Source organism: Phoxinus phoxinus (genome assembly GCF_949152265.1).
Source record: "Phoxinus phoxinus genome assembly, chromosome: 17".
NCBI classification, from domain to species: domain Eukaryota; kingdom Metazoa; phylum Chordata; class Actinopteri; order Cypriniformes; family Leuciscidae; genus Phoxinus; species Phoxinus phoxinus.
Window position 1 is genome coordinate 15,939,037 of NC_136892.1, and position 26,778 is coordinate 15,965,814.

General features: G+C 38.0%; 1 protein-coding gene and 1 long non-coding RNA gene across 7 annotated transcripts in view; one reads left to right on the forward strand and one right to left on the reverse strand.

Moving 5' to 3' along the window:
• The window catches only part of nrxn2a (neurexin 2a), a 362,195-nt gene that overhangs the window by 71,093 nt on the left and 264,324 nt on the right, over positions 1 to 26,778 (forward strand). For 4 of the 6 annotated variants that reach the window (XM_079586617.1, XM_079586622.1, XM_079586619.1 and 1 more), the window contains exons 4-5: positions 5,562 to 5,591; positions 5,793 to 5,831. The exons of 1 other annotated variant lie outside the window; for it this stretch is intronic. In XM_079586617.1, coding sequence (XP_079442743.1) covers positions 5,562 to 5,591; positions 5,793 to 5,831 — 69 coding nt within the window. The remainder of the gene's footprint in view (positions 1 to 5,561; positions 5,592 to 5,792; positions 5,832 to 26,778) is intronic. One more of the 6 variants, XM_079586620.1, reaches the window with a different exon arrangement.
• LOC306984895 overlaps positions 1 to 26,778 on the reverse strand; it is a 91,532-nt gene that overhangs the window by 34,106 nt on the left and 30,648 nt on the right. The window lies entirely within an intron of this gene.

Consider the following 26,778-nt stretch of genomic DNA (forward strand, 5'->3'; position numbering starts at 1 on the left):
GACCCATTTAAACAAATTGAACTCTTGAAAACCACTTTCATCCAGATTTAGCCAGACAGGTGGAGGTGAACGGCCATGATAACAGAGCAGGACAAGAGCAGAAGTACGAGAGTGAGGCAGAAGGGAGTCGGTTAGATGCGCCGGCAACGTCATTCTAAGGGAGACACGGGAGCCTGTTGCTATGCCAACGCAGATGGGCCACCGCATTTCAATGCAGACGTCCGCAGCAGGCCTCTCCACGTCAGACAGCGCTGTGCAGGCAATGACGCCTCGCATTTGCATTCTCAGAAAATAAATGTTTACATGAAGCATACGCTCCTTTTTAAAATACCAACACCTCAAGGCTACCGCTGCTCTGTCCGCTGTTCTGCTCAGTGGGTACGCAGCCGCTCTACCTGTTTCATATTGAAATGTGCATCGCTGGGAGGGAAGTGAGACTTCTCCATGAGCCATTACTGTCCGTCTTTGTATCTCTCGGTTAAATTAGCTGAATAAATTGTTCTCTCTCTCACCAATCGGAGAGAGAGAGTGTAAAATTGACGTTTGTGGGAGACTGACTGCTCGTTGGTCGCAAGTGAAAAATTCTCAATGCAACGCAGCATTGAAGTGTGAGACCAAAATCAATTAATTTTTAATAATTATTTCTGACTGTGTGCTTGTTCCTTTTAGTTAAGGCTGTTGAGCAAGAAATCTGAATGTAAACACAGCGTAAATGCCTCCATTTCACAGTAGAGCGGCTCCGTAAGCTTTTTTTCGCTGTGCCGACCGTTGTTTAAATATTTGTTAACAAGGTGTGTGTTGCTTTTTAATTCCCGTGTGGTTGTGTGCTCCCTTGCTATCTGTTGATGCAGTTGGCTTTTTCGCTGTACTCCATTACGTCCCAGTTTGTAGGTAATTTCATCTTCATTTTTCAAATTTGAGAAGTCACTGTGGCATAAACTGTTATACGAAACAGATGTGGCAGCTGAGATGTGACTAGTGACGGATGGCACTTTTATAGGCTTTTGCGACTGAAATTAGAATGAATGAGGCAAAAGAACACCATTTCAGGTGGCAGAAAAAAATAACTTCTAAAACATGCAGATGCCTGGATATGGGGTCATTTATAAATAAAATAAGTTCTCTTTATGTGTCTAAAAGTGTGAGAGGCACATAAATGATGCATCATCTTCAAAAGCGACGCCTCTGTCTAAGGGCATCATAACATAAGGTGTCACCTCACCAGCCCAGATAACTTCTGCATGAGGAAGTGGAACGACACGTTTGCAGTTTTTGATGGATGGATGAAAGTATAGATTAGACAGAAAAAGGGATGGTTCGAGATGGTGTGTGTATATAGATAGATTTGCTTTGGCCAATGGTTTGCTTAATTGATGTTCATGTTTGTGGTTTATGAATGCCGCAACCTTTAAGTTGAATTTGTCTTATTTTGAAAATGTATGGATTAAATATAGGATTGAATTGAATTCAGATGTTCAAATGCAGAGCTCATTAACGGAACTGAGTACATTCCCCCAAAGGCCCATTATTTACCATGAGGTACAAGTTCATGGGATCCTTTTTTTATATTTTATAACAGTTTATATATTTTAACTGCTGGTCACCATTTAAATTTCACCATTTGTATCACCCTTTTGTCTTCACTGGCATTTAAATAAAAAAAAAATATATTTTTTGAATGCCTCTGCAGTGTGACAAATTACTTTTTAAATATACAAATAGTCCATGCGCCCTCTCCATTAATATGAAGTCGTAAAAGCTGCTTGAATAACAATTGCAATTATAAAAGAATTAGTGAAATGCTGTTTAAAATGGTTTTAGATGGAGTACAACATGTCACACCACAGGACATATCAACTAAAAAATCATTTTATGTCAGCTAAGTTAACCCTTTTCTGAAATTCTTCTCGAACTTTGCCATGACAAAACATATTTTTGAGGAACTATAGCATGCAGTATTGCATACTGTAGGTACTAAAATATAATTTGCTATAATATGCAATAATATAATACTCAATATGCAATTATATTATACTTTGCTCATTTAAATATTAAAATGTATAATATGACTATTCAAAGGAAATATCCTACGGCTGTTATTTGTTCTAAAACGTGTAATGCATGGATACTAATCTAATGTGCTAAAATATGATGTTATGCTATACTATAATATGCTATGGTAAAATCTGACTTTAAAATGCCTTTTTACAAGATGTAATATAAGTCTCAGGTGTCCCCTAGAATGTGTATTTATTATACGATACATTTTTAAGGATTATCATATCGCGGTCAGTAGGGCTGCACGATTAATCGCAATTCACATGAAATTGCACTTAAACCGATTTGGCTTATCGCTATTATGAAATCGCAAAGGCTGGGTTTTTTTTTTTTAATGCACAGTTTGCCATTTGATGTACTGCTCTGTAAACGCTGCTCCATCTGAAAGCACTGAGTTCGAGTTGCTTGTAACATGCATTTGAAAAAGCAACACGCGTCAAACATCTTTCCAAACATGAGAAGCATTTATGAACATCTTGTCCAGCAAAAGACAACATTTAATAACATGATTTTACTCTAAACTAACTTCATAACGACAGTTGAGCATTCTTCTGTGAGATGATGTGGCTTCTTACACAGAATAAGGCAGTCGTGTTTATTAGACATGTTTAATCAATCAAAACAGCAGCCATATCATATCACCCTTGCCCAAGACTGGTTGCCCACTGAAGCTAAGCAGAGAAAACTAGGTTGTTGCTGGAAGAGGTGTTAGTGAGGCCAGCAGGGGGCGCTCACCTTGTGGTTTGTTTGGCTCCTAACGCCCCAGTAGAGTGATGGGAACACTATACTGACAAAGAGCACCGTCCTTCGGATGAGATGTAGTTAAACTGAGGTCCTGACTCTCTGTGGTCTTTAAAAATCCCATGGCACTTCTCGTAAAGAGTAGGGGTGTAACCCCGGTGTCCTGGCCACATTCCCTCCAATGGCCCTTGCCAATCATGGCCTCCTAATAATCCCCATCCATTGAATTGTCTCTATAACTCTTTCCTCTCTCCATCTATCATCCAAGTGGATGGTGCACACTGGTGGTGGTTGAGGAGAGATCCCGACATGATGATTGTAAAGCGCTTTGGGTGTACAGTAGTACATATGAAAAGTGCTATATAAATGCCTCCTTCATTAATTCAAAACGTTTCGATCTTCAGTTTATTCAGCTACAGCGATAGTATGATCTCAGCCTTTGCCAAATTGCGTGCGGTTTCATTGCGATTAATCATGCAACCCTAGCGGTCAGGCTCACATGACATTGCAGTTCTTCGTCATCATGAAAGTTATTATTTGCATGCTTTTCAAAGCCATATCAATTTAAACTTCTGATATATGGTTTTCTGAGCGCACACAGACTAACCACATGCAGAAAGCTGGCTGGCACACGGTGCGTTCCTTGAGCATTAAACAAAGTTCTCTTTCACGTTTTATTGCTCTTAAACTGTCAAATACACAAGGTTATGTCAAAAACGCACACGGTTTACATAAACGCAGTCGGTTATGTCTGCAAACTTACTGTAAACAGCAGGGAAAGAAATCGCATGTGTATATTAGATCTGTGAATTAAAGTGAAAACGGCGTAATATGCAATATCTACTGCTGTATATGCTGTTATTATGAATCGAACAACACAAAAACAGAAAATCACTCGCTGCTCTTGACTGAATAATTTTAGCAGCTTTAATAAGAATGCATTTGGAATTGAAGTGGATGGATTTTTACCACAATCGGGTGGTTGTGTACACAAACTGCTAGTTATGTTCAAAAACAATATAAAAGAGAATTTTGCAAAATAGGTCATAATAATATCATATATTTAAATGAGCAAAGGCAATATCAAAATAGAATTTTTGACTTTGAATATTCATTTAACCATTTGAATATTTAAATAAGCAAAGACAATAACCCCTTACTTGTTCTAAAGCACTTGCATTAGTTGGACAGTGTTCAGATACCGCTATTATGCTTTCCTTAGATATTGTCTGTGTATTATTGTTTACCGTATCCCTTGCGATTTCACACATTGTAAATCTCCGCGAGTTGCTGCTCTTGTCCTGTTCTCAAAAACCAAACCATCTTTTATCGTCTCGCTCCCTTCATTTGTGATATTTTTTAATGGAATTGGCTGCACAATGACTAGTAACTCCCAGGTACAATGATCTATTCTACAGCCGTGTTATCTCCCTAATAGAGTGCAGCATAGAAGTAGCGGGGCAAGCGACGGTTCCGCCGTAATTGTCAAGGAATCGCACAGGAACATCAGAGAGAACAATGGCGCTATAACTCTGCTTTCTATAATCATAATATTCCTTTGTTTTACGGAAATGAAACTCATAGGCAATGAGAGCTCCAAGCAGGCCCGGCCGCTTTAAATCCGGGATTGTTTTTGCCATGTGGTTCCTTGGAGGTGCATTTGGAATATGAAGGAAACATTCTCTCTTTTCAATTAAATATCGCCTTGAATGCGATTCAGCTCACCAGAGAGCGTTCATAATGTGTGGCATTCCTGACGGTAATCATATTCCTCGCAAAATGGAATAAGCGCGTAAAGGCGTAAATGGAGTTAATGTGGATTTTCGCGAAGCTCCCAGCTGGTGCGTTCTTTTTCTGATCTTGTTGGTGTGCTTTTTGCTTTCCCGTTTGTTTACTGCACTGATATGAAATACAACCTGATCGACATCTCGCCAGTTTCCTGTGCCTGACCCCACCATTTTGGTTGGCTCGTCTCATCTGGATTTGCATAGCAATTCCTCGTGATTGTCTTCTGCATTTCTGTACGACTCTCCATCACATTAGTCGGAGTAAACAGCAACTACTGCACCGTGATTACAGAACTCAAACTGCCGGATAATGGCTCCCGCATCGGTGTGTGTAATTGATTGGTATTGAGCTGTCAAGCTGCATACATTATTACAGCGCTGAAATCAACTCGCAGGCTTTTGTCTGTTAGTAAGACGATAGACCGTCTGGGACGGGTTGCCTCTGTGCTCTTGGGAGAATTTATCTTGGTCCCCGCTGTTTTTTATGAGACATTTCCCCACTGCTTTCTGATCTCTCTTTGCTATTTTATGAGACTGTGGCTTTCGAATGCAACATTTATGGGTGTAACTGCTATAGCATAGAAGCATATGATCTGAGGAATGCTATCTGCCAAACACTAAATATGTGCTCCATTAGGAGAAAAAGCATTTTTTTTTGTGAGCAAGTGCCTTTTTGGCACTTGTGCCAATTGAAATGCTTTTTTCCTTACCCTTTCCCCTCCCTCCCTCCCTTCCTTTTCCCTCTTCAACACCTCTTATTGCCCCCTTCCCTTGAAGAACTGTGTGTGTTTATTTTACCTTCCTCCTTTTTTCCCCCCTCCCCTTTGGTTTCCTTCAAATCTGGCATCCGTGTTTGCCTCAGGATGTCTGTCACAAACTGCAGTCAAACGTTGTGACAATGCTTTTCGTTTCCGCCCGTGCCTTTTTTATGACCCTCTTATTTCTTTTTTCCTTTTTCCTGTTTTTTCCTTCAAGGTCTGGCGCACCTGACGTTAAAGAGCCAAGGTATGGGGCCTCTCCCATTTCTTTTTTTCTTTTTTCCCCAATTCCCCCTTTTTTGTACCTAACCCTTGCTTCCACAAATCATTTAATCTACCTTTTTTCCTTCCATTTCTTTGTCCCGTTGGTTTCTGTGCCCTTTCATTCTCTGCTATCTGTGTGTTCTCCATGTGCGTCTCCTCACCCCTGTCCTGTCCACTGGCCCAGCCCCAGGAGCAGCTCCTCTGATGGCCACTCCTGCAGCAGGTAACGCTCTTACGCTCTCCCTCACATGTTTGTTTTGGTCCTGGTGTTGTGCGGTCACAAACCGTACCCAGAATGCACAGAGCCAGAGCTCTGCTGTCATTCTAGCTGTTTGGCTCTATTAAAAAAAAGATAGTTTTGATTGAAAGCTGCCGATTGAATGCGTTCATTTAATATGTCCTAATTGTTCTTGCTTAATTTTCTTTCTTGATTATGGGTGTGTATTTGAAATGCAAATAATGTACCCGTTTGAAATGTTTCTTGCCTCTTCTTTCAGCTGAAGTGACTCATTGTGGCGGCTGATAACTGTCATTACACTATCTATTATACACTTCACATTCTTTTATCTGCATGTTCGCTGAATTGCAGTGTAGTCAGGCTAAGCTTTAAAGCAATTATTTTTTTATAAGAGTAGTCTACTGTGCTGCCGCTTGAAATGCAAAAACACTTCAGTCAAACATATTTATGTAACAAATTTAGACAGAGCTCACTCCCTGTCTGCAGCAATAACTGAAGGCAGCTTGATTCCTTGATTCCCTTACTGACCTGTCAATCTTAATTACTTCAAGTGATTACAGGCCTACGTGAGATAAGCATGGTTTGCTAATTGCGGGATTTGCTAATGATTGGTTCATGAAGCTCATATGAGGATGTGTCTCCATCAAAATATCAAAATATCCCATGTGATTTACGACACACAGACACACAGACACACAGACACAAGTAAATTATGTTCTTAACTCTATTCATCAAAGATTCCTGAAAAAAACAACAATGGCTCTCTATTAGTTCATGTTAATTAATGCATTAACAAATGAGACTTTAAAAATGTTTACTTTGTAAAGTGTTCGTAAACAATCCATTGCCTTATAATTTAATAAAATAATGCCTAAATAATTTAAACAAGTCATTGGACAACATTACTTAGGCTACATATAAAAAAATGCATGTGCCTTGGATAAATAAAAATGGAAAAGCCTCTGCAAGGACAAAATGGAAATGATTTTAATCAAACCATAGAGTTGCTGAAAATAATACGAGAACAATAAGTGTTTATTATTATTAATTAATTACATTTTTATAACAGCTTTAATATTACTGTTTCAAATAACATCACTGCTTTTTAAGCTGCAGAGAATGGACACATGTAAACCGAAGCACTTTGTTAGAGGTTTAACTCAATGGAAGCTTAATATTACAACTTATATATGCACAAAATGACCGGAATGTAAAAGTGAACGTGTCTGTGCTGCTCTGAATGTGTAACTCCTGTTGTGGACATGTTCTTCATGCAACAATGTGCAGAAACACAACTAAACTTCACAGCGTTACAGTGTTCTCATTATAATGTTATGTATATGACAGTATACGCCAAGAGACTATCGCGGAACGTACCATGGGTGGTGTATCACAGTTTTTCGGTTCGGTTTGAAAATCGTTACACCCCTAGCATTTGCCATAAAAATATACAAATAGAGAAGTGTAAAAAAAATTGTTTTATTTAATTTTTGTTCAAATAAATGCAGCCTTAGTGAGCATTAAGCTGGTGTGTGGTGGGCGTTCTGGCGCAATATGGCTGCCGTCGCATCATCCAGATGGATGCTGCACATTGGTGGTGGTTGAGGAGATTCCCCCCTTCTATGTAAAGCGCTTTGAGTGTCCAGAAAGGCGCTATATAAATGTAATGAATTATTATTATTATTATCATTAAAAGACTTCCTTCAAAAACATAAATTGTATATAAACATTTTCTAAGGAAATATAAATATATAAAAATTTCCATGCTGTGTGGTATAATTTCAAAGCTTTTTCCCCCTCTCTAGCTTTCCAGTCAAATCGGTTTAGATTATTTTCAGGATTTGAGTTTGTAATCTGGCGACTACAAAATACTAACATGTTTTAATTCATCGTGTTTGTTTATTCTCATGGTTTTTAAGAATTAAATTGGCTCTATTCCAAGACCTAGTGAGCTGCCTTGATGCCTAATGCCTACATAAACAGCCGCCTTCAAGACAGCATCCTAACCATAATGGATCTTCATAAGTGACTGATTCGGAACTTTCTGCACAGGCAGCAACTCAGCATGCCACATATAGGCCGTGGGCCGGACCCCGAAATTGTGAATTTCACAGATCCCTGCCAAGGAACTAAGTGATTTGTTTACAGATGGCATGTAAAAATTCTTATAAGTAGTGTAATCATTGTTTCCAACGTTGATGTGTGCACATTTTATGAAGATATCGATTTAAACTCTTACATTTTTAAACGGGCAAATTTGTAGAACTACTAAATCGTAGCGCCAGAAAACGTAAACAAATCACCCGTCTCCTTGACAACCTGTCACGTCTCCCTGACAACCAACATATTTGATACAGTAACTTTGCTCTCTTTATAACGAAATCCTGCGATTTAAATAGTCTTTATATACTTTTTGTCTACACGAGCTATACTATACATTGTGCACTTACCGTCAGAAGACCTCTAAGGTTATTGATCACCCGTGACATACATAGAAATTTACATAGACCGCACAACAACAAATCGGGACGCGATTGACAGCCGGTGTGCGACAATATGAAGTGCTGTATACATGTTGCTTCTAGGGCAAAAAGCCCAATAACCTTATTTTCTCAAACAAGTTGGGCATCATTTGTTCAGTGTGCCCAGAAATGAGTTAACCTCAACACTGCTGAGAGTTTAATAGCTGAAAAAGCCATAGCAACATTCAATTTAACAGAAACCTGGAGAGCCCAAGATGTGCCAGTTAATGTGGGCTTCCATAGGGAATGCTACATGCTCTTCACCAATAAAGATCACATTGCAAGAGCATGTAGGAGGAGAGAAATGGCAGCCAAAGATACTGAAGGTATGTATCAAATCCATAAATTCTGCAAATTTTCTATTAAAATAATTGTGTATTGATCGTGTAACTTTGGCTATGTATGTGTGTATTGTAGTTAGTTTAAGAAAGTATGTGAAATAAACCTCACACTACCAGTGAATCTTAACTACACAAAGTGATTTTTTATTCATGTATATTTTTGAACACTTTATCTTAAAAAAATTATTGAAAAGCTGGAGATTTAACAAGGGCAAAAAGCATATTTAATATAAGATTACAGTGAAAAGTGTAAGGTTGAAAATGAATTGAACACAAAAGTCATTTTTTTAAAGGAATGTTTTATTTGAAACAAAGACATTACATGGTATTCTTACAAATCTAAACAGTGAGATTACTAGATTAAAAGTAACCACCTTTGATAAACACATTCTTTGTCATATTTGTCTACCTGACAATTCATCCTATTCATACTGGAATATATACCAAAATATTTTCTATTCCTCTGTTCTACAGGAGAAGTTTGCAAAGCCTGCCAGACATACCTCCCCCAATGCAGCATGGATGGAGGATCGAGGGGGAATTCTATGCAGTTCATTGGATGACATTTCCACCAGCACCAAAAAGTGTCTTGGAGCTTGTGCATTGCCAGTGCAAAGCATTACAATGTGTGGGGGGGAACTGCACATGTAGAAAGCACCAGCTACCATGCACAGACATGTGTCTATTGGTGCTTTTCCACTGCATGGTACGGCTTGGTTCAGCTCGGAACGGTTCAGCTCGCTTCACTTTTCCACTGCGTGGTACTACTCGACTCGGTACGGCACGGTTCGCTTTAGCTCGGTTGCTTTTCCACTGCAGTTAGTACCGCTTCAAAGTGGGTGGGACTGATCGTTAATAGTTGCCGCCTCTACTGGCTCGGTAGTCACTTTTTAGTTTTTTTTTAAATTTTTAAGTTTGTAGGTCCGGTGGTAGCCGTGTGCGGCTAAGAGCTGTGCTACTTCTTGGAACACTTTTTCATTCCGTGTTGCCCCGTCCAGCTCTCGCTGGATCCACTCCTCGGCAACCAACGAGAGGAACGTCTGCACCTCGTCCACTGACCACGATTCAGCCATTTCTTGTTTAATTTTTTTTTTACCTCTTTTGTCAAGTAAATACTCTAAAAACAGGTGCTACCGTTGGCTGTTGTCTGGCTATTTACATCTAGCGGGTTTAGTGTCTCGTGTCGCAAATATAATGACGCTGAAGTGACGATTCTGTCTGACCAATCAGTGATCTGCAGTGTTTTCACGTCACATTTAGTATCGGTACGGTACGCTTGAAACCTCAACAGAGGTGGTACCATTTAAAGCGAGCCGAAGCGAGCCGTACCGTACCATGCAGTGGAAAAGCGCCAAAGCGTGCTGTGCCGTACCGAGCCGTACCGTACCATGCAGTGGAAAAGCGCCAAAGCGTGCCGTGCCATACCGTACCATGCAGTGGAAAAGCGCCATATGTAGGAACTGCACCAACGCTGTCTAAGGATGAAACACACAACATTGTGAGCGTGCAGCCATGGCCTGAGTACATCTTTAAATAACATGACACTAATAAAAGTTAATCTGGTTCAAGTTCGTTTTTGTCTGGTGTTGTAAATTCACTAAATAGCCCTAGTTAGCCGTTGATAATCTAACTCAGGGGTTTTCAAAGTGTGTGGCGGGCCTCCAAACAGTTTCAGGGGAGGATCAATGGAAGTGAAACTATTACATTACTTGCATTAGTTATCAAAAGGAGATCACACAGAATAGCCCACATGTGTGAGAGTTCAGATACAGTAGTTTTTGGGAACTGTTTTCCCCTCATCAGGCTGAAACTAATAAATGCCTTAGGACAGACCTTTGTTTATAACTGTTTGGTGCAGTAAGAAGTTATGTTCAGCAATATTAGGCTATTTTGGCTCAAATGTTGAGTGCCTATGGGATAAAAAATATATAATTATGATCCCAAAGGCATCCAGGAATTGAGCGAAACTTACCAAGTAAACTAAAAATGTGGTGGGGGGCACGTCGTTTCCCAAGCTTTGTTTGAAGGCACGCAGTCTCAGACTTTGAAAACCCCTTATCTAATGTTTGCCTTACTATAACATTAGCCAACTATACAAAATAAATCCAACGTGGACGTTGCCTCATGGAGATACCGTTAATACGTTGCCTACTTCACCCAGGTGAGGTGTTCCAGAGCGTCTGCCTTCTGCCCTACAGATGTCGGCTTCACCGTCAGGAGAGGAAACGCATGCAAAATATACAAAATACAATGTGCGATTAGACAGGAATCAGGAGATAACGTAAGCCAACTATATAACCGTGTGTGTTTTAGACATCTCCCTGCCCCAACATAGCTGATTCAAACTGTCAACTCATTATGAACTATGGAAGCTGTTTAAATCATCTATGTTGGAGCAGGGAGTTGTCTAAAACAGGCAGGACAACGTGTATCGTGTAACTTACTCCTGGAGATGTTTGGGAAATAGTACTCTCGCAGTACATAAGCTTCACTTCAAATAAGATAAATTCATATAACTGTTAGCTAGTTACACGGAAGGGGCTGAACGATGGAAAAAAACTTTAAAACTTTCTTCTTCTGGACGAAAAAAAAAAAAACTTCAGCGTCATAGTCAACATTTTAAGACAACTGCAAATAAGCCCTTGATAAACTCTTTACAACACACAGTTAAATAAATAATTACCTTGCGGTATCCACAGAAAAAAAAGCTGATCCTACCATACAAAGTTACTTCAGGTGCTAACACTAGCCAACTTGCCGTATACTAGCTACATTTAAAACGACAAATAGCTTAGCATTACCCACGTGTGTAGCATTCGGCGAACATATGCCAAGACCAATGCATTCAGACTTTTTACAATGTTTCGGATAATGCTAGTGCTAATCAGTTACCTACCGTTTCCACGATGTGTGGTGCAGCCATACACTGTAGCCAAAAAATGGAGGACTCGCCACTGACCGGCCGCCGCGCCCGCGAGTTCAGTTCACATCCGGGTCTTCGGGCACCGGTTCAAATAATGACGTGATTGGTCAACTCAAGTTGACAAGGTAACAACACGAGCTTTGATTGGTTCTTACTCCGGCTAACATTTTGTGGTTAGCTAGCGAGATTATATCTACGTTATATTTTTAATGTGCAACAATTGACGTTGGAAACAAGCAGTAATGTGCTCAACAACAATTTATAAAGCCAGTTATAAAAAATGAACCAGTTCCCTGGAGGAGATCTATCAATTCGAAAACTAAAGGAGAAAAACAGACTTGGCCCACTGCCTAATAAATGGCACTCTGGAGACAAGAATCAGTTAATTCCAATAGAGTTTAGTTATAGCTTGTTGCTAAGCTACTGATAAGCTATTCTAATAAGCAATTTTTTTTGTCTTTTTAAAAATATATATTAAGCTTTCTTTATTAATGATAATACTGAATTAATTAAGAGTATATCTTAATCAACATTTCTTTAGCCCTGTTCGCCATCATGGATTTATGTCTCCACAATGCAGGCTGGGGTTTCTTTCTCTCTGAAGGATTCATGCTGTGCTGCCTTAGTATTTGACAAAGTAAACGATCAGAATCATTATGTTGTCTACCCTTTGGAACACTGTGCCAATGATGATGCCTTAAAATGCTGCCTACATATGCAGATGAATATATTTCGTAACAGAAAAGTTGGATGGCAGCGTCTCCAAAAAAAAAAAACCCACACCGTCTGCCCACCAGGAGTACTTTAACCTCAAGACGGTCAGGTCCTTTTATATTATTCAGATGAACTGAGCAGAGTTTAGAGAGTTGTTTAAGCTCCAGAGTCAGATGAGGTCAGAGACGAAAGACGGTAGAGAAAGAAGAGACTGCCCCTGTGGGCTCTGAAGTGTAATAGAGACTTTTAATTACAGTGTGGGTGGGGGGAAATTCGACCCAGCTGGTTAATTATTAGGTACTAATGAGTGACCTTAATTACTAACAAGGATACGGGACAGTAGTCTTCAGTAGACTTTATTTACGTTGCCCCCTTTAACCATTTAATGCAAAGAAAAAAATCCAGAAGCCCATAAATCAGAAGAATGAGAGTAGCAGATGACCCAGCACACAGTCTTTGCTTCCAGCCTTTGTCTTTTGAGCTGCGGCTCTACACAGAGAAACTAATGCTGAAGGGATAGGGGCTCATTTTTCTCAACTCGGCCTCTGGCTGTGCTCGCAGATCAAACGTTGCGAGATTGATCAGTTGGAGAAAAAAGGGACTTTTTTGTCAACTTCGCTGGGTCTCGTATTGACTGCAAAACTGTAGTTAGATGCCGGTCCTGATATGTTCTGCTACCTTACAAAATATTTAGAACTACTGTGACTGTTGTCAACAAGAATTACAGCAAGCAACAACATTTAAACATGGGCTTATGGGACACCCCGCAGCCCTCGCTGTGCGTAAGGGGACTACATCGCAGATTCACCCATTTACACGTAGCGTTTTATTTTTTAGAACTGAACTAAAGATGAAAGGAAAATATGAAGAATATCATTCAAAATAGTGTTAAATTACAGAAAACATCGTTAACCCTGTGGGCCTTGATGTGCTGATGCAGACAAATAATAGATTCAATAAATGTAGCAATTTTTATGTTTGTTTGTTAAATAACTTTTTGGTAACACTTTATTTTAAGGTGACATCATTACATTTTACTATGTGTACTTACTATAGTATTAACATTAACATTATGCATAATTACAAGTAACTAACCCTAATCGAAACTTTATAGTAAGTACATGTTGTTAATGTAATTAATATTACTCTGTACATATTACCCCACCACCAGCACTGCTAGTAATGGTCTGCTCCTGGACTTAAGTTCTTATCAAAAAGTGTTTTTTCACTGTACATTTTTTACTGTGCAGACATGCATTTTGCTTAATATCTTTTTTTATGCACCCAAATTTCGGCTACCGAAAATACTTTTGGTTTTCGACTTAAATCGTTTTGGAGGGCAAAAATCATTGACCGAAATAGTGACAATTCAATTAGAAGTTCTCCGATGGATGGCACGTTTCGTGCACACAACTTGGTAACCTACAATAGGTAAACATGTCAGCTGTCTGATCTCAACAACAACAAAACATGTGAACACAACTTCACTAAACATTTGTAGTACACCTGCCATAATTGCAATAAGCTTTTTGCTTTGTTACTTTTAATATGAAACAGAGTCTCAGCTTTCAAATTCTGTGGATTTTATCACGAAATTCAAACCGTGAATGTCGTTTTGTCGCTTTTTGATATGACATGACAGATCGCTGTTGCACCTTAGTTCAAGCGGCAGCGTGGATCAAGCACACATGGACTGATCATCTCTTCCACTTTACAACTAGTTATAGCACGAAATGAGGAACATCAGAAGATACCCCAGAATTTACTGTAATATATCCTGTCTCATGTGATTTCTCAATCAGTGTTGTCAATCTCGATGAGGTTGTTCTCTGTGCCGCTTCCTGCGTCTTTCACGTGGCCAGCTGATATTTAATCGTTCCACGGCACGAGAAACAACCTCAACCAGCTCCTCATATGCGGGGACATGAAGTGGCGAGTCATCTTCAAAGTCCCCGCCGTCGATGCTAAGCACATCCACTTCCTCAGAAGCAGATAGCTCAAGCATCGGGTTCTCCATTCGAGGAGGGAGAACATCAGAGCTGGCTGAGGAATCTCAGTCTCAGGGTCCCGTCAGCTCCATCTCTGCGAACCCAATGATCTGAGCCGCCGCTCCACCTTGGTGATCACGGGACCCGAACCACGGGGAGCGCGAGCCTGACCTTCGTCATTGAAGATGACACTGCCTCAGTTCACAATCGGCACAGGCAGCCCCCTCGAGAGCTGCCCGAGCGTGCTTCACTCCCAGGCAGTGCACACACAGCTGATGTGTGTCCCCATGTGTTATACATCTCGGACAGGGGTGCACACATCTATTGAATTGCTGACTCGCCATGATTATATATATATATATATAATCATGATCGCTTGTGACAGACAACACCAAATAAGACCGACAACAACAGAGTTCTTGCTGAAGAACAGAAAGCTAACTCTGTTGTGTACCGGTGTCCCTTTGTAGCTTACACAATGACGCAACACCAATCACGATTGGCTTAGTTTCATTCAAGCTTCGGAGGCGCTACGCTGAGGGGTGTTCGCCAAAGTGTCGTTACAACGCAGTGCGAGTTTCCCAACAGAACCTATAGGATGTTACACATGCGCGGTCAACACAAAAGGAACAAATCGCTCTGAGACAACTCTGTATTCCAGAGTCGTATTACCAACTCATCACTACTGTGATGTGTGAATGGTATAAAAAGACAGAACGCCTTTGCTTGTGTGAACAGCGCAGTGGTGGACAGTATCAGTACTTTACTGGAGTATTTTTATTTTAAGAAACTTTTACTTCACTACATTCTAAAGTTCACAAGTAAAGCCTGCTAAATCGGTTCGCAAAACGCATCAAAGGATTAATTTGCCAATAAGACCGATCCAATAGCTCACCAAATAATTTGTTCATAGCGAGCCTCCATTTAACTGAATTAACAAGTTTCACTGAAAATTAGACGAGATCCTCGGAACTTGAGTGCAAGCTTGATCGATGGCGCAAAAAGTAAGATACAAATGCAGAATTTTACGATATTATTATAAATGAAACTAATATTTTGGTCATAACTGTCAGTTGCTGTAAAAGGGCGAGCTGTTTAAGGACATGTCCACATCACCATCTCAATGGGAAAGGCTTTAGGTAAAAAACAACCCCAAACATAACATTAAAATAGCGCTAACTAATGCCCATGCATCTTCTGCGCGGCAATTTTTTTTCAGTTTGCATAGTGTTCATCTTAAAATTGTATGCATTTAGCCCTATGTGATGTCAACACGTATTTTATTTTTCCTTATTTTTAAATACTGTGGTATACACCCTCCATTGGTTTGCACACATTAAGTGGCCTATCAGTAATGTTTTGATAGTGTATGACAAGTTTTGGTTATAATATAAAACGTTAATTTTGTTACTTGCAGATCAATACACGTGTATCTGCATCCACTAATCTTCCATGCTGACTAGTGCTGGCTACTTGACAATTCATAATGATGTCAGACCCAGCAACCCCCGTCCCCCAGGTATTTTGAGCTGTAGGATTGTATAAAATAGGTAATATAAAATTAATATAAAAGTATACAAATATATAAAATAACAAAAAAAACATTCATCTATCAGTACTTTTTACTTTTAATACTCAAGTACATTAACCCTCTGGGGACTAAGCCCTTTTTGGTCCGTTTTCTCTATTTTTACATTTGGGCTTATAAACAGTGGTGGAAAGAGTACTAACAAATTGTACTTAAATAAATTATTACTTAAGTAGCAATACTTTTATTTGAGTACAAGTAGAAGTATTGAAAAATAATAGGACTTAAGTAAGAGTAAATAAGTAGTATGCTTAAAAACTACTCAAGTAACTACGTTACAAAGTACTTTAGTATTATTTTTCTATTTTTACCCAAAATGGGGAGATGATAGCGATATGGAGCGTTCTGTTTCATTCATACTGGAAGCCCACTGATTCATCCCTCACGCAGAAAGTCCACAAGTGAGATTCATAGAAGTATTAAACTTATGATATTTCAGGAAATGCCTTATATTCTTATTATAACATGCAAATATAGATTTGACTGATGAAACATGAAGACAAACAGATGATAGCGATAATATTTCTGTGTTCATCAAGCTATCTCAGGTATTTTCATGAGAATGATGTATTTCTTTTTAAAGGGTTAGTTCACCCAAACATTTTAATTAACCGATGATTTACTCACCCTGAAGCCACCCTAGGTGTATATGACATTCTTCTGTCAGACAAATACAATCAGAGTTATATTTAAAAAAATGTCCTGGCTCTTCCAAGCTTTATAATGGCAGTGAATGGCTGGAGAAAATTTGAAGCACAAAAAAGTGCATCCATCCATAAGTGCTCCACTTTTACTCCAGGGGGTTAATAAAGGCCTTCTGGAGTGAAGCCATCCGTTTGTGTAAGGAAATACCCATATTTAAGACTTTATAAACCATTATCACTAGCTTCCGCCAGACGGCCGTACGCATCGATTTACGGTGGAAGACTAACCCTGCCCGACCCACAGCGTAATGACGAACGTGTAAGCTCAGAGGAAAGAGCAACAAAACACCAGTCAAGAATTAGCAATTTTGAAGAGAAATGTTTCTATTATTTCTACATAATAGAAGAAGAGCTTCAGTTTGTTGCACAGTCCTGTTTGTTTAAACCGCGAGAGGAGTCTAAGCTTACGATACTCCGACATCCTACGTCATACATGCGTCACGGGTTACTCTTGTGGCGCAAGTCGTCTGGTGAAGTTAGTTATTTTAGATTAGAAAGTTATAAATGTGTATTTTTCTTACAAAAACCCATGGCTTCACTTCCGAAGGCCTTTATTAACCCACTGGAGCCGTGTGGAGTAAAACTTTTTTTTTTTTTTTTTTTTTTTCAGCCATTCACTACCATTATAGCTTGGAAGAGCCAAGACATTTTTTTAATATAACTCCGATTGTATTCGTCTGAAAGAAAATTAGTAAATCATGAGAATTTTCATTTTTGGGTGAACTAACCCTTTAATGCAATGCTAATCAACATAGCTTTTATCATCATAGAATATAATAAAATAATATATTCTCACTCTGTGTTAAGTAGCAACATGAAACCACAGAAGTAATTTCAAACACGACTGACATGTATTGTGATTTTGGAGCAAAACATGATATTAAACTCATAAATTGTAGTGTTTGACGGTATGTCAAGCAAACATACTAGCTTTTCCTGTTGTTAAGAGCAATTGTTTTATTACTAATTTTATAAAGTTCAGGTAAGATCATTTGAATGTTTTCATTTGAATCATTTCATAATTGAAAGCAAAGAAGGTGAGAGGTCCGATAAAAATAGAGATATTAACAATAGTATGAATAAAAAAGTGCCAGTAAAAAAAAAAAAAAGTGGGATATGGTTAAAGTCGGCATGAAATCAAAATGGACCCTATTTACTTTATTAGTGGATATTACTAGTCTTGTGGTGAACAATTAATCCGTGCAAGTTAATACACAGAAAAAAATAGCTTGCCGTGGTTATCTTTAATTAAAGTCTGAAAAGTTACTTCCGGTCTGGAATGGTTCTTTTTCTGATGACGTAGGCTTGACGGCTTGGGTTGCTTAAACGCTTAACCACTCCCCTCAAACCGTTACTCTGCTATGGGGCGAGAGGAGGAGCGCTAAAGTAAAACCCTGCCCTCTTGTTCAGTATTCCGTTTCACTCGGAAATGCGTCACAACACTTGAGAAGTCGTTTGCAACTTCCGGTTCACGCGGACTTTAACATGTTAAGTTAAATTAAATTCTCTTTTTTTCCCGTTCTACCGAAAATGTGCTGGGAGCCCACTGTTGCTATAGTAACGAACTACACTTTTACATGCATCTGATTGACAGATAAATCATGCAATCTTATTTCTTTGAGGCTTTTTCAGCTTTGTACAAAGTTTGCTTCGTACATTTAGTTTAACTGTATTGTTAAAGAGGGCGAGCTTTTCCATTAAATTGAACGGTGTGCATGTATTTTAGACACTTACATCGTTATTGCTCCGTCCATGAAAGCAGTTTTTTTTTATTTACTTTAACTGCTCAGTGCTCTGGTATTATCACCCATTTTAGGAGTTGCCATAATTAAAATTTAAAACCAGAATATGAGCATAGCTCATTTACATTCGCTGAAATATTGAAACGTTAGCGATACCGATTCAAAACACGAGCGCCAGTGATTGAATGTCAAAGCACGGTTTGAACGCCCCGCCCCCCAGCCGTACTGAAAGTTTTGATTGGTTTTGCACCCGAGTCAGAACTGTCAGTTATTGGCTGAACTGCTTCAGTTCTGTCAGTTATTGGCTGAAACGCAGGGCTCCACCACAGTAGTTTGAAAAGTGTCTGTCAAATGTCTGCTTGCCCTGTTGCTCCGTCGGCACCTTTGTCTAAGTACTTTGTACTTTTGGTGAAAATTAAATGTAGCGAAGTTGAATACTTTATTTTTATTCTACTCAAGTAAGAGTAGAAGTACCACAATTTAATTATACTCAAAGTAGAAAAAAAATATCGAAAAATCTACTCAAGTAGGGCCTACTGTAACGAAAGTATTTGTAATGTTACTTTCCACCTCTGCTTATAAACCATATGTTTTGGAGATGGAACACCATGTGTTTGGTATCTATGGATTCAGAAGACCCTAAGCTAACATAAGCATGCATGTATATGTGTATAGAATTTCAAAAACGAAAATTAGATTTTTGTCATTTATTACTGAAAATCACACCTCACACAACAATAGTGAACAGTTTTTGAACAAGAAAAAAATGTTTTTCAAACCCTTTGCTTGACAGACATTTGTAATTGTTCAATCAAATGTGTAAAGAACAATGAAATAAGGAACTTTTTTTTTTACAAACAGTCCCAGACGTGAAAAGCTGTCTGCTCTGAACTAAATGAGAACTGCTTGCTCTGAAGAACAGACAAACTCACAACCTGGCAGAATTACTTTCCAGTAATTGTTCTAGAGCTTGTTCTGCCGTAAATATTTTACTGCTTGCCATCATAAAAGTGCTAAAACAATACAATAATAATGCTATTTATGAAGTTATTCTGTCTCGCTCTCATATAGATCTCTGTGCGCTCTGTAATTCTCCGCTCCGTTCGCACTCGGTCTCCTTCTCCACTCGACGCTGTTTGTACATAGCATATGGTACCATCCCTTGCAAGCCTACAGAGTCCTCTGATTAGCTAGAATACATCATGGTAACCTACCTCTGATTGGGTAAGAAAAATATTCCTCCCAGCGGCAATTTTTCCATTGGTGGAATCTGCCTTTCAACATCGATTTCATTGGCCTTTTTATGCAGTGGTATTTACAGTATGCAACAAGGAAGTGTGTATATACAAACTGAATACCACTGTTTTCAGCGGAATCTGAGGAAGACGGCACAAAAGACTGCACCTCTCTATCATTAATAGTTTTTAAGATAATTACACATTTGTAAAAGTATGCAATTTTGGGCGGTACCGCCCAATTCGTCTCCAGAGGGTTAAAAATCAAGTACTTTAGTACTTTTACTAGAGTAAAACGACACATTTGCGTATTTACCGGAAAAGTGAATCTGACAATTTTACGGTAATTTGCCGAGTTTAATGTGTAAAAAAGGGCTATTATCAATGGTCATTATCCAAAAAATACTTTCTATACTGACTGTATTATCCATTACTTTCTTTTTAACAATATCAATTTGAGACCATATCAGACTGAGAGAACGAATGTTTCTTGATTTGTTCCTTAATAATGTGTGGTATTGGATTCATTATCACTCAACATTATTTATCCTGGAATGAGTTATGTACTAATGTTTTGATAAATTAAAAGATTGATGTCCTCAAATAACAAATAGTTTGTCTTTGGGGTGTGGTGGTGTTGGGTGGTGGGCTCTAGCACTATCAAAGGTCTATACAACAGAAACATGAACAGATGGAGGTTTTTTTTCACAGCTTTTCCTTCATCACTTGTGAAACTTCCCTACATGATACTGCCGTAACCTTATTCAATGTGTCTTTTCATCCAAAACTAGAGTAATGAGCGCAAGCTGCTAATTGGAAAGAGAAAATGTTTTGGTAAACAGTAATGTGTCATGGTTGCAACAACGTTTCAGAGATGTTTACTTTTCCTGAATTCATTGCACTATAATAGTGCCTTGATTCAACTCCAGACACTTTGTTGAGTCTCTTCAATCAAAACATTTCTAATTCAATACAGCACAATGTCACCTTCAGCAAGAGCCTTGTGCCCACCCTCATGACAGGCAGCAGTGTGGAGCGCTTTTATTTGAAAATAAACACATTTGTCAGCTAGTGGTAATGCTTTAGCTCTTCTTTAGCTTGTTTGCTAGCTCTCTGTTCCTGACATTGACAAAATGTTAAACATTTTCAGATGGCTTCCTTTCTTCTGAAAAGATAAAAGTAGGTTTTGATTCGACCATTTCAGAAGAGATGTACTGTATACTGAACATTCAATGAGGACCAAAAGTCTAAGACTACTAGTGATAATGTTTTTCTTTGTTTTATTCAATATTCAGTAGGGCTGGGTATTGACACAAATTTCACAATTCGATTCAATTTCGATTCACAAGCTTGCAATTCGATTTCGATTGAATATTGATTATTTTGAATATCAGGTATAATACGTGGCAAATTTTATCAAGGAAAACAAATCTCTTAACTAATGCTGTGAACAATGTGATTATGATTCCATTTGACATGATACAGATTTTGATAAGTTGTATCTATCTTTTAACACACTTTCAGATGTTCATGTTCATGTTTATTTCGTGCTGTAACTGTATTAAGGCGGAAGAGATCATGTGCGCTCCACACTGCTGCTTCTCTTGAGTTGAGCTGCGCCAGAGCGATCTCGTAAGAAAATGGACTTTGTTTCATATCAATAGTAACAAAGCACAAATATTTGGATGGGATGCGCTACAATATTCCATCCATTCATCAACTGAAAACAGGATGACTAGCCTAATCGATTCTTGGGATTTAAGAATCGATATCGGTTCGTAAAAATGAATCGAGAAAACTATATATTTTTTTACCCAGCCCTAATATTCAGTTTTGTATCATTACTAATTATATATATATCAGCATAAAAAAGTAGAGTGAAAACCGGAACAAAAATATGAATATTAACATGAATCTTTATTTAGTATGCCCCAGCAGCACCCAGTTTGCATTAACTCCAGAAGTTTAACTATGTTCTTGCTTCCACTGAAACAAGATCTTTGTTGGATCATTCACAAAGGACTTGAGGGTCACAAATGAAATTATTTGTAAAGCAGCCTAGAAATTAGGGCTGGGTATTGACATAGATTTTAATACAAATTGATTTGAGTCAGATTTGTTTGGATATAAATCAGGTACAATGCAGGGCTTTTCACACTACACTTAACCCTGGGTTATTGTCATTCTAAACACAACTTTTAACCTCGGGTAAACAGCTTTTAACCAGCAGTTAGCAACAGCAGCGCTTTTTACCCGGGTGTGCATTGGTTACCCCGTAGGTTGTGGTGTTAAAGTTCATAGTACAGTCTGCAATATATATTAAGAGGATGTTCAATACTAGAGCCTTTATGTAAACATTGTGTGCACCCGTGCAGCGTTCGTCCAATCAATGACACTGACATTGCAAATATATAATTTTTTTTAGGGTTTAGGAATGTACAGTGTGAAACGGCAGTGTATGAATATACAGGACTATTTGTTGAGCAGTGTGAAACATGAAACAAGATAACCCAGGAGTCCATTTACCAAGGTTTAGATTGACCCAGGGTTAACCATTTCAAGTGTGAAAAGCAATTGTATGACAAACTTTCTTAAGGAAATCAATTTCTGAACTAACTCTTTAAGCAATACAGGGAACCCTGTCAAATCATTGCTATAAAAAATAATGGTTAAAATTAACAACAGTCCAAAATCAGTTACTATTTACTTTTAGATGTACTAGTCAACACTCAAATAAAAACAGAGTTGTATACAAACATTTAAATTGCACATTTTTCTATCTAACTACCTAATTGAGCTATGGACATTGAATGTCCTGAGGAAAATGTAACATTACATAACATTGTTTGCAAGCGGTTTTATTGATGCTTTTCCGTGGTTGAAACACAGCACAATTACGTGAGACATTTCACTAAATTGTGCCATTTTTTTCAACATACTGTACCTTCAGAAGTTAGTTCATGTTAATTTTGTTCTGTAACTAACAGCAGAGTAAAAGTTGATTGGGTTCACATGCGCTAAAGGGATCTGTCACGTCACATTATTGTTTGAATTTCGTGATACATTTGACAATTTGAAAGCGGAGACCTTTTCATATCAGAATAACAAAGCACAAAACCTAATGTGATTATTGGATGGAAATGGGATGTCAGCCACAAATAATGTTTGGTGAATTTTTTTCCCATACATCAACAGAAAACGGCATGTTGTAAATTTGATTCTGGAATTTATGAAGCGATATTGGTTCACCCCAATTATTAATTTGATTGATCAATATTGTCAACCCAGTCTTAGTAGAAATAGTATTTGTGTATGTTTATAAAATGGAGTATTCAATAGAATGTATAAGCGCACACTACAGTGCGTGTTTGTACGTGGTCTTATTTTCTGTACATTTGCACATTTTCAAATTGAATGTCATTTAGATATTCGACCAAAACCTATAAATGCATAAGTGTTCCTTAATGAGAATAAAGATAAGTTATTAAAGTATAAGTTAAGCTAAATTAGACACACATTTTATGTATTTTATGTAACACCCATGTACCCGTGGGGAGAAAAGAGAATGCCCTCTTAGTCATTGCTACTAATGGGTATGTAACTAGTCATTAACTGCAACCAAACAAATCCCATTTGAATGTTTCACACTGCTGGGAAGGATTTTTTTTACCTGCTCCTCCTCGCAGAACTGCTTAATGTCAGTGACATTTGAAAAATACCCTTTCACACCCGAAGACCCTTTAAGAAAAATAAAGGTGCACAATTTCTGTCCATTTTACCAGCAGACTCTATCCATATACAGTCTGCTTCAATCAACTAAATCTGATTTCATACTGATTTTGTTAGTTTTATTTTGTTTCCATTGCACAACAAAACACTAAAAACAATACAATTACAAATTACTATTAATAATAATCTCACTAAAATCATATCGGCCTAATAACTTTAGGTCCAAACAAATCAGTCATCTGTGAAAATCAAAAGCAGTTTTAAACACAGACTTAAAAAACTTGTTCAACAATAAATATTGATTCTTCTCATTAATGTATGGTCCACAAGATAAATAATAAGTCAGTAAATCAAGATAGTTGATATAGGCTACCATATCTCATGTTGAGGTACAGTAGATTCCTCTCTCTGAGAGAATGTGGCATTAATGCAGCGACAGATGCCAAAAGCTTGGTCAGTTTTTGCTTTCACGTCATGTAAACGCATTAACCAATTTCCTTTTGGAGTAGTCATAAACGGCTTAAGCATAAACCGATCGACATAGCTACATTTTTGCCCGTTACCCTGATTTCTCCCGGCATGTAAAGTTTGGCCCTATTAAAGCTAGGGTTGGTAATCCTGTTCAGAAACATTATTTTTTATACTGGGTGAAATGGTCCTTCCATTCTGATAGTAGTCAATACATTATGTGTTCAGAAAAAGTAATGAAAAAAATCTGACCTCTGTATCTGGCGTAGCTTTGGACGGAGCACTGACAGGAGGGGGCGGAGCTTAGAAGAGGTGCCACTTTCAAATCTGGCTAGAGCATATCGCCTAACTACTAGAGTAGGTAATCTTTAGAGTAATATTTATTGAACAATAATATTTAACTTAACAATAGCCATTATAAAAGACAACAGGAAATAAACAAGCAAACAATTCAGTCAAACGTACGAAAGCAGCACTCTTTAGGCCCTTCAGTCTTATCTATATATATATATATATATATATATAGAGAGAGAGAACCAGAAAGATCTAGAACGGTTGTATAAATAAATATATATTTTATTATTAATATTGACTAATAACAATATTTTTGAAATTTTTGTTATTATTAATAATAATAATAATAATAATGGCTAATAGTTATTATAATGGCTGCCCACCCACTGCTCCAGGTGTGTATCACGGTTTGCTGTGTGTTCACTACTCACTACTCTGCTCCTAATTTGTGTGCACTAACTTGGATGGGTTTTAAATGCAGAAGACAAATTCCGAGTATGGGTTACCATGCTTGGCCTTCACATGTCACTTTTACTTAATGATGTTGTTTTTTTTTTTTTTTTTTTTACTATTTTATTTATTATCATTATTATTACAGTGCTATGCATAAGTTTAGACACCCATGCTAAAGTTGACTAAAAAGAGGAATAAAAAATCATCTTTTGGAAATTGAACTTAATGCCTTAATTTAAAAAAATAGGAAAAATCCAACCTTTAAGGACACCAATTTTCTTTGTGAATGAATAATGTATCGTAAATAAATAAATGTTCTTCCTTAAAATACAGAGTGCATAAGTTTGGACACCCCTATGTTAAATTCCCATAGAGGCAGGCAGATTTTTATTTTTAAAGGCCAGTTACTTCATGGATCCAGGATACTATGCATCCTGATAAAGTTCCCTTGGCCTTTGGGATTAAAATATCCCCACCTCATCACACACTCTTCACCGTACCTAGAGATTGGCATGGTTTTATTTCAGTTAGCCTAACAGCTGGTTTGATTTGCATTGAGAGATGATCTTATGAAAAGTACTCCATGCCAATCTCCAGGTATGGTGAAGGGTGTGTGATGATGTGGGGCTATTTTAATTCCAAAGGCCAAGGGAACTTTATCAGGATGCATAGTATCCTGGATCCATGAAGTAACTGGCCTTTAAAAATAAAAATCTGCCTGCCTCTATGGGAATTTAACATAGGGGTGTCCAAACTTATGCACCCTGTATTTTAAGGAAGAACATTTATTTATTTACGATACATTATTCATTCACAAAGAAAATTGGTGTCCTTAAAGGTTGGATTTTTCCTATTTTTTTAAATTAAGGCATTAAGTTCAATTTCCAAAAGATGATTTTTTATTCCTCTTTTTAGTCAACTTTAGCATGGGTGTCTAAACTTATGCATAGCACTGTATATGTATACAGATATTCCTGACTATATTGTATTAATATATAATTTATAGTGCTTAAATACGGTCAACTCAAAGTTTCTAACCATAATATTTTTATAGACATCCGACAAACCGTCAAATGATAATGTCTGATTCACGTGGCAAATGTACTTGTTTAACCAACAAGACTGCTCTCTTTACGATGGCTAGTCTTGGCAGAATTTTGCCTGTTGTTGCCAGCTGGACTTAAAGTGAGTACATTCATCATTTCCCATGACTCCAGCTGAGGCAGACACTCGTATGGAGTAGGGAAAATGTGACATTTACTAAAAGCATGATTATAATTACATACGTTAACAACAGCTCAAAACCTTTACTGAGACAGCTGTAACACATTCATTAAATGTATTTAATGAATACCTTTTATGTATATTTATGTATATCATGTATACCATTTAATGTATATTTGCATTGATCTTGGCAATCTGCACCCTTCATAGTACTGACTCTATCTCCCCTGTGAGAACCATTATAGCAGCAATAGGTGCATTAGATGAGTAGTCCTGAAGGGTCTTTTTAGTAGGCCTTTAAGGGATAGTTCACCCTTTCTTCTGTTTAACACAATAGAAGATATTTTGAAGAATGTCGGTAACCAGACAGTTGACGGTAGCCATTGACTTTCTAGGAAATAATAATAATATGGAAGTCAATGGCTACTGTCAACTGTCTGATTACAGACATTCCTCAAAATATGTTCTTTTGTGAAAACAGAAAAAACTCAAGTTGATTTGGAACAACTTGAGGGTGAGTAAATGATGACAAAATAGTTATTTTTGGGTGAACCATTCCTTTTTTTTCCTTTTTTTTTTTTAAATAGAGCAGGGGTTTTCAAAGTCAAAGACCGTGGACTGACCTCCCTTTGGACGCAAAGTACATGATGGCACTAGGGGTTGCACAGACTAGTCGACTAGTTGACTTTAATGCTCTGCCATTACGCTTTAAGCTTGACATTGACTAGTCGCTGATCATGGCCTATAGAGGGCTCAACAAGATAAGAATTTGAAGTTAATTTTTACGCTCCGTTTTCAACAGTTCAAATTATAAACAAATGCATACTCGGAGAGCGCTACACAAGATATGTTTGATGATACCATCTGCACGCTAAAAATGTATCGGGTGAAGACACGTTTTAAACAGCATATTGTACACTGTCGCCATTCTCAACAAATGCGGTGCTGCATTGTAACGCACACACACACATACAGACAGTATCACATGCAGATCGCGTGCTGTGCAC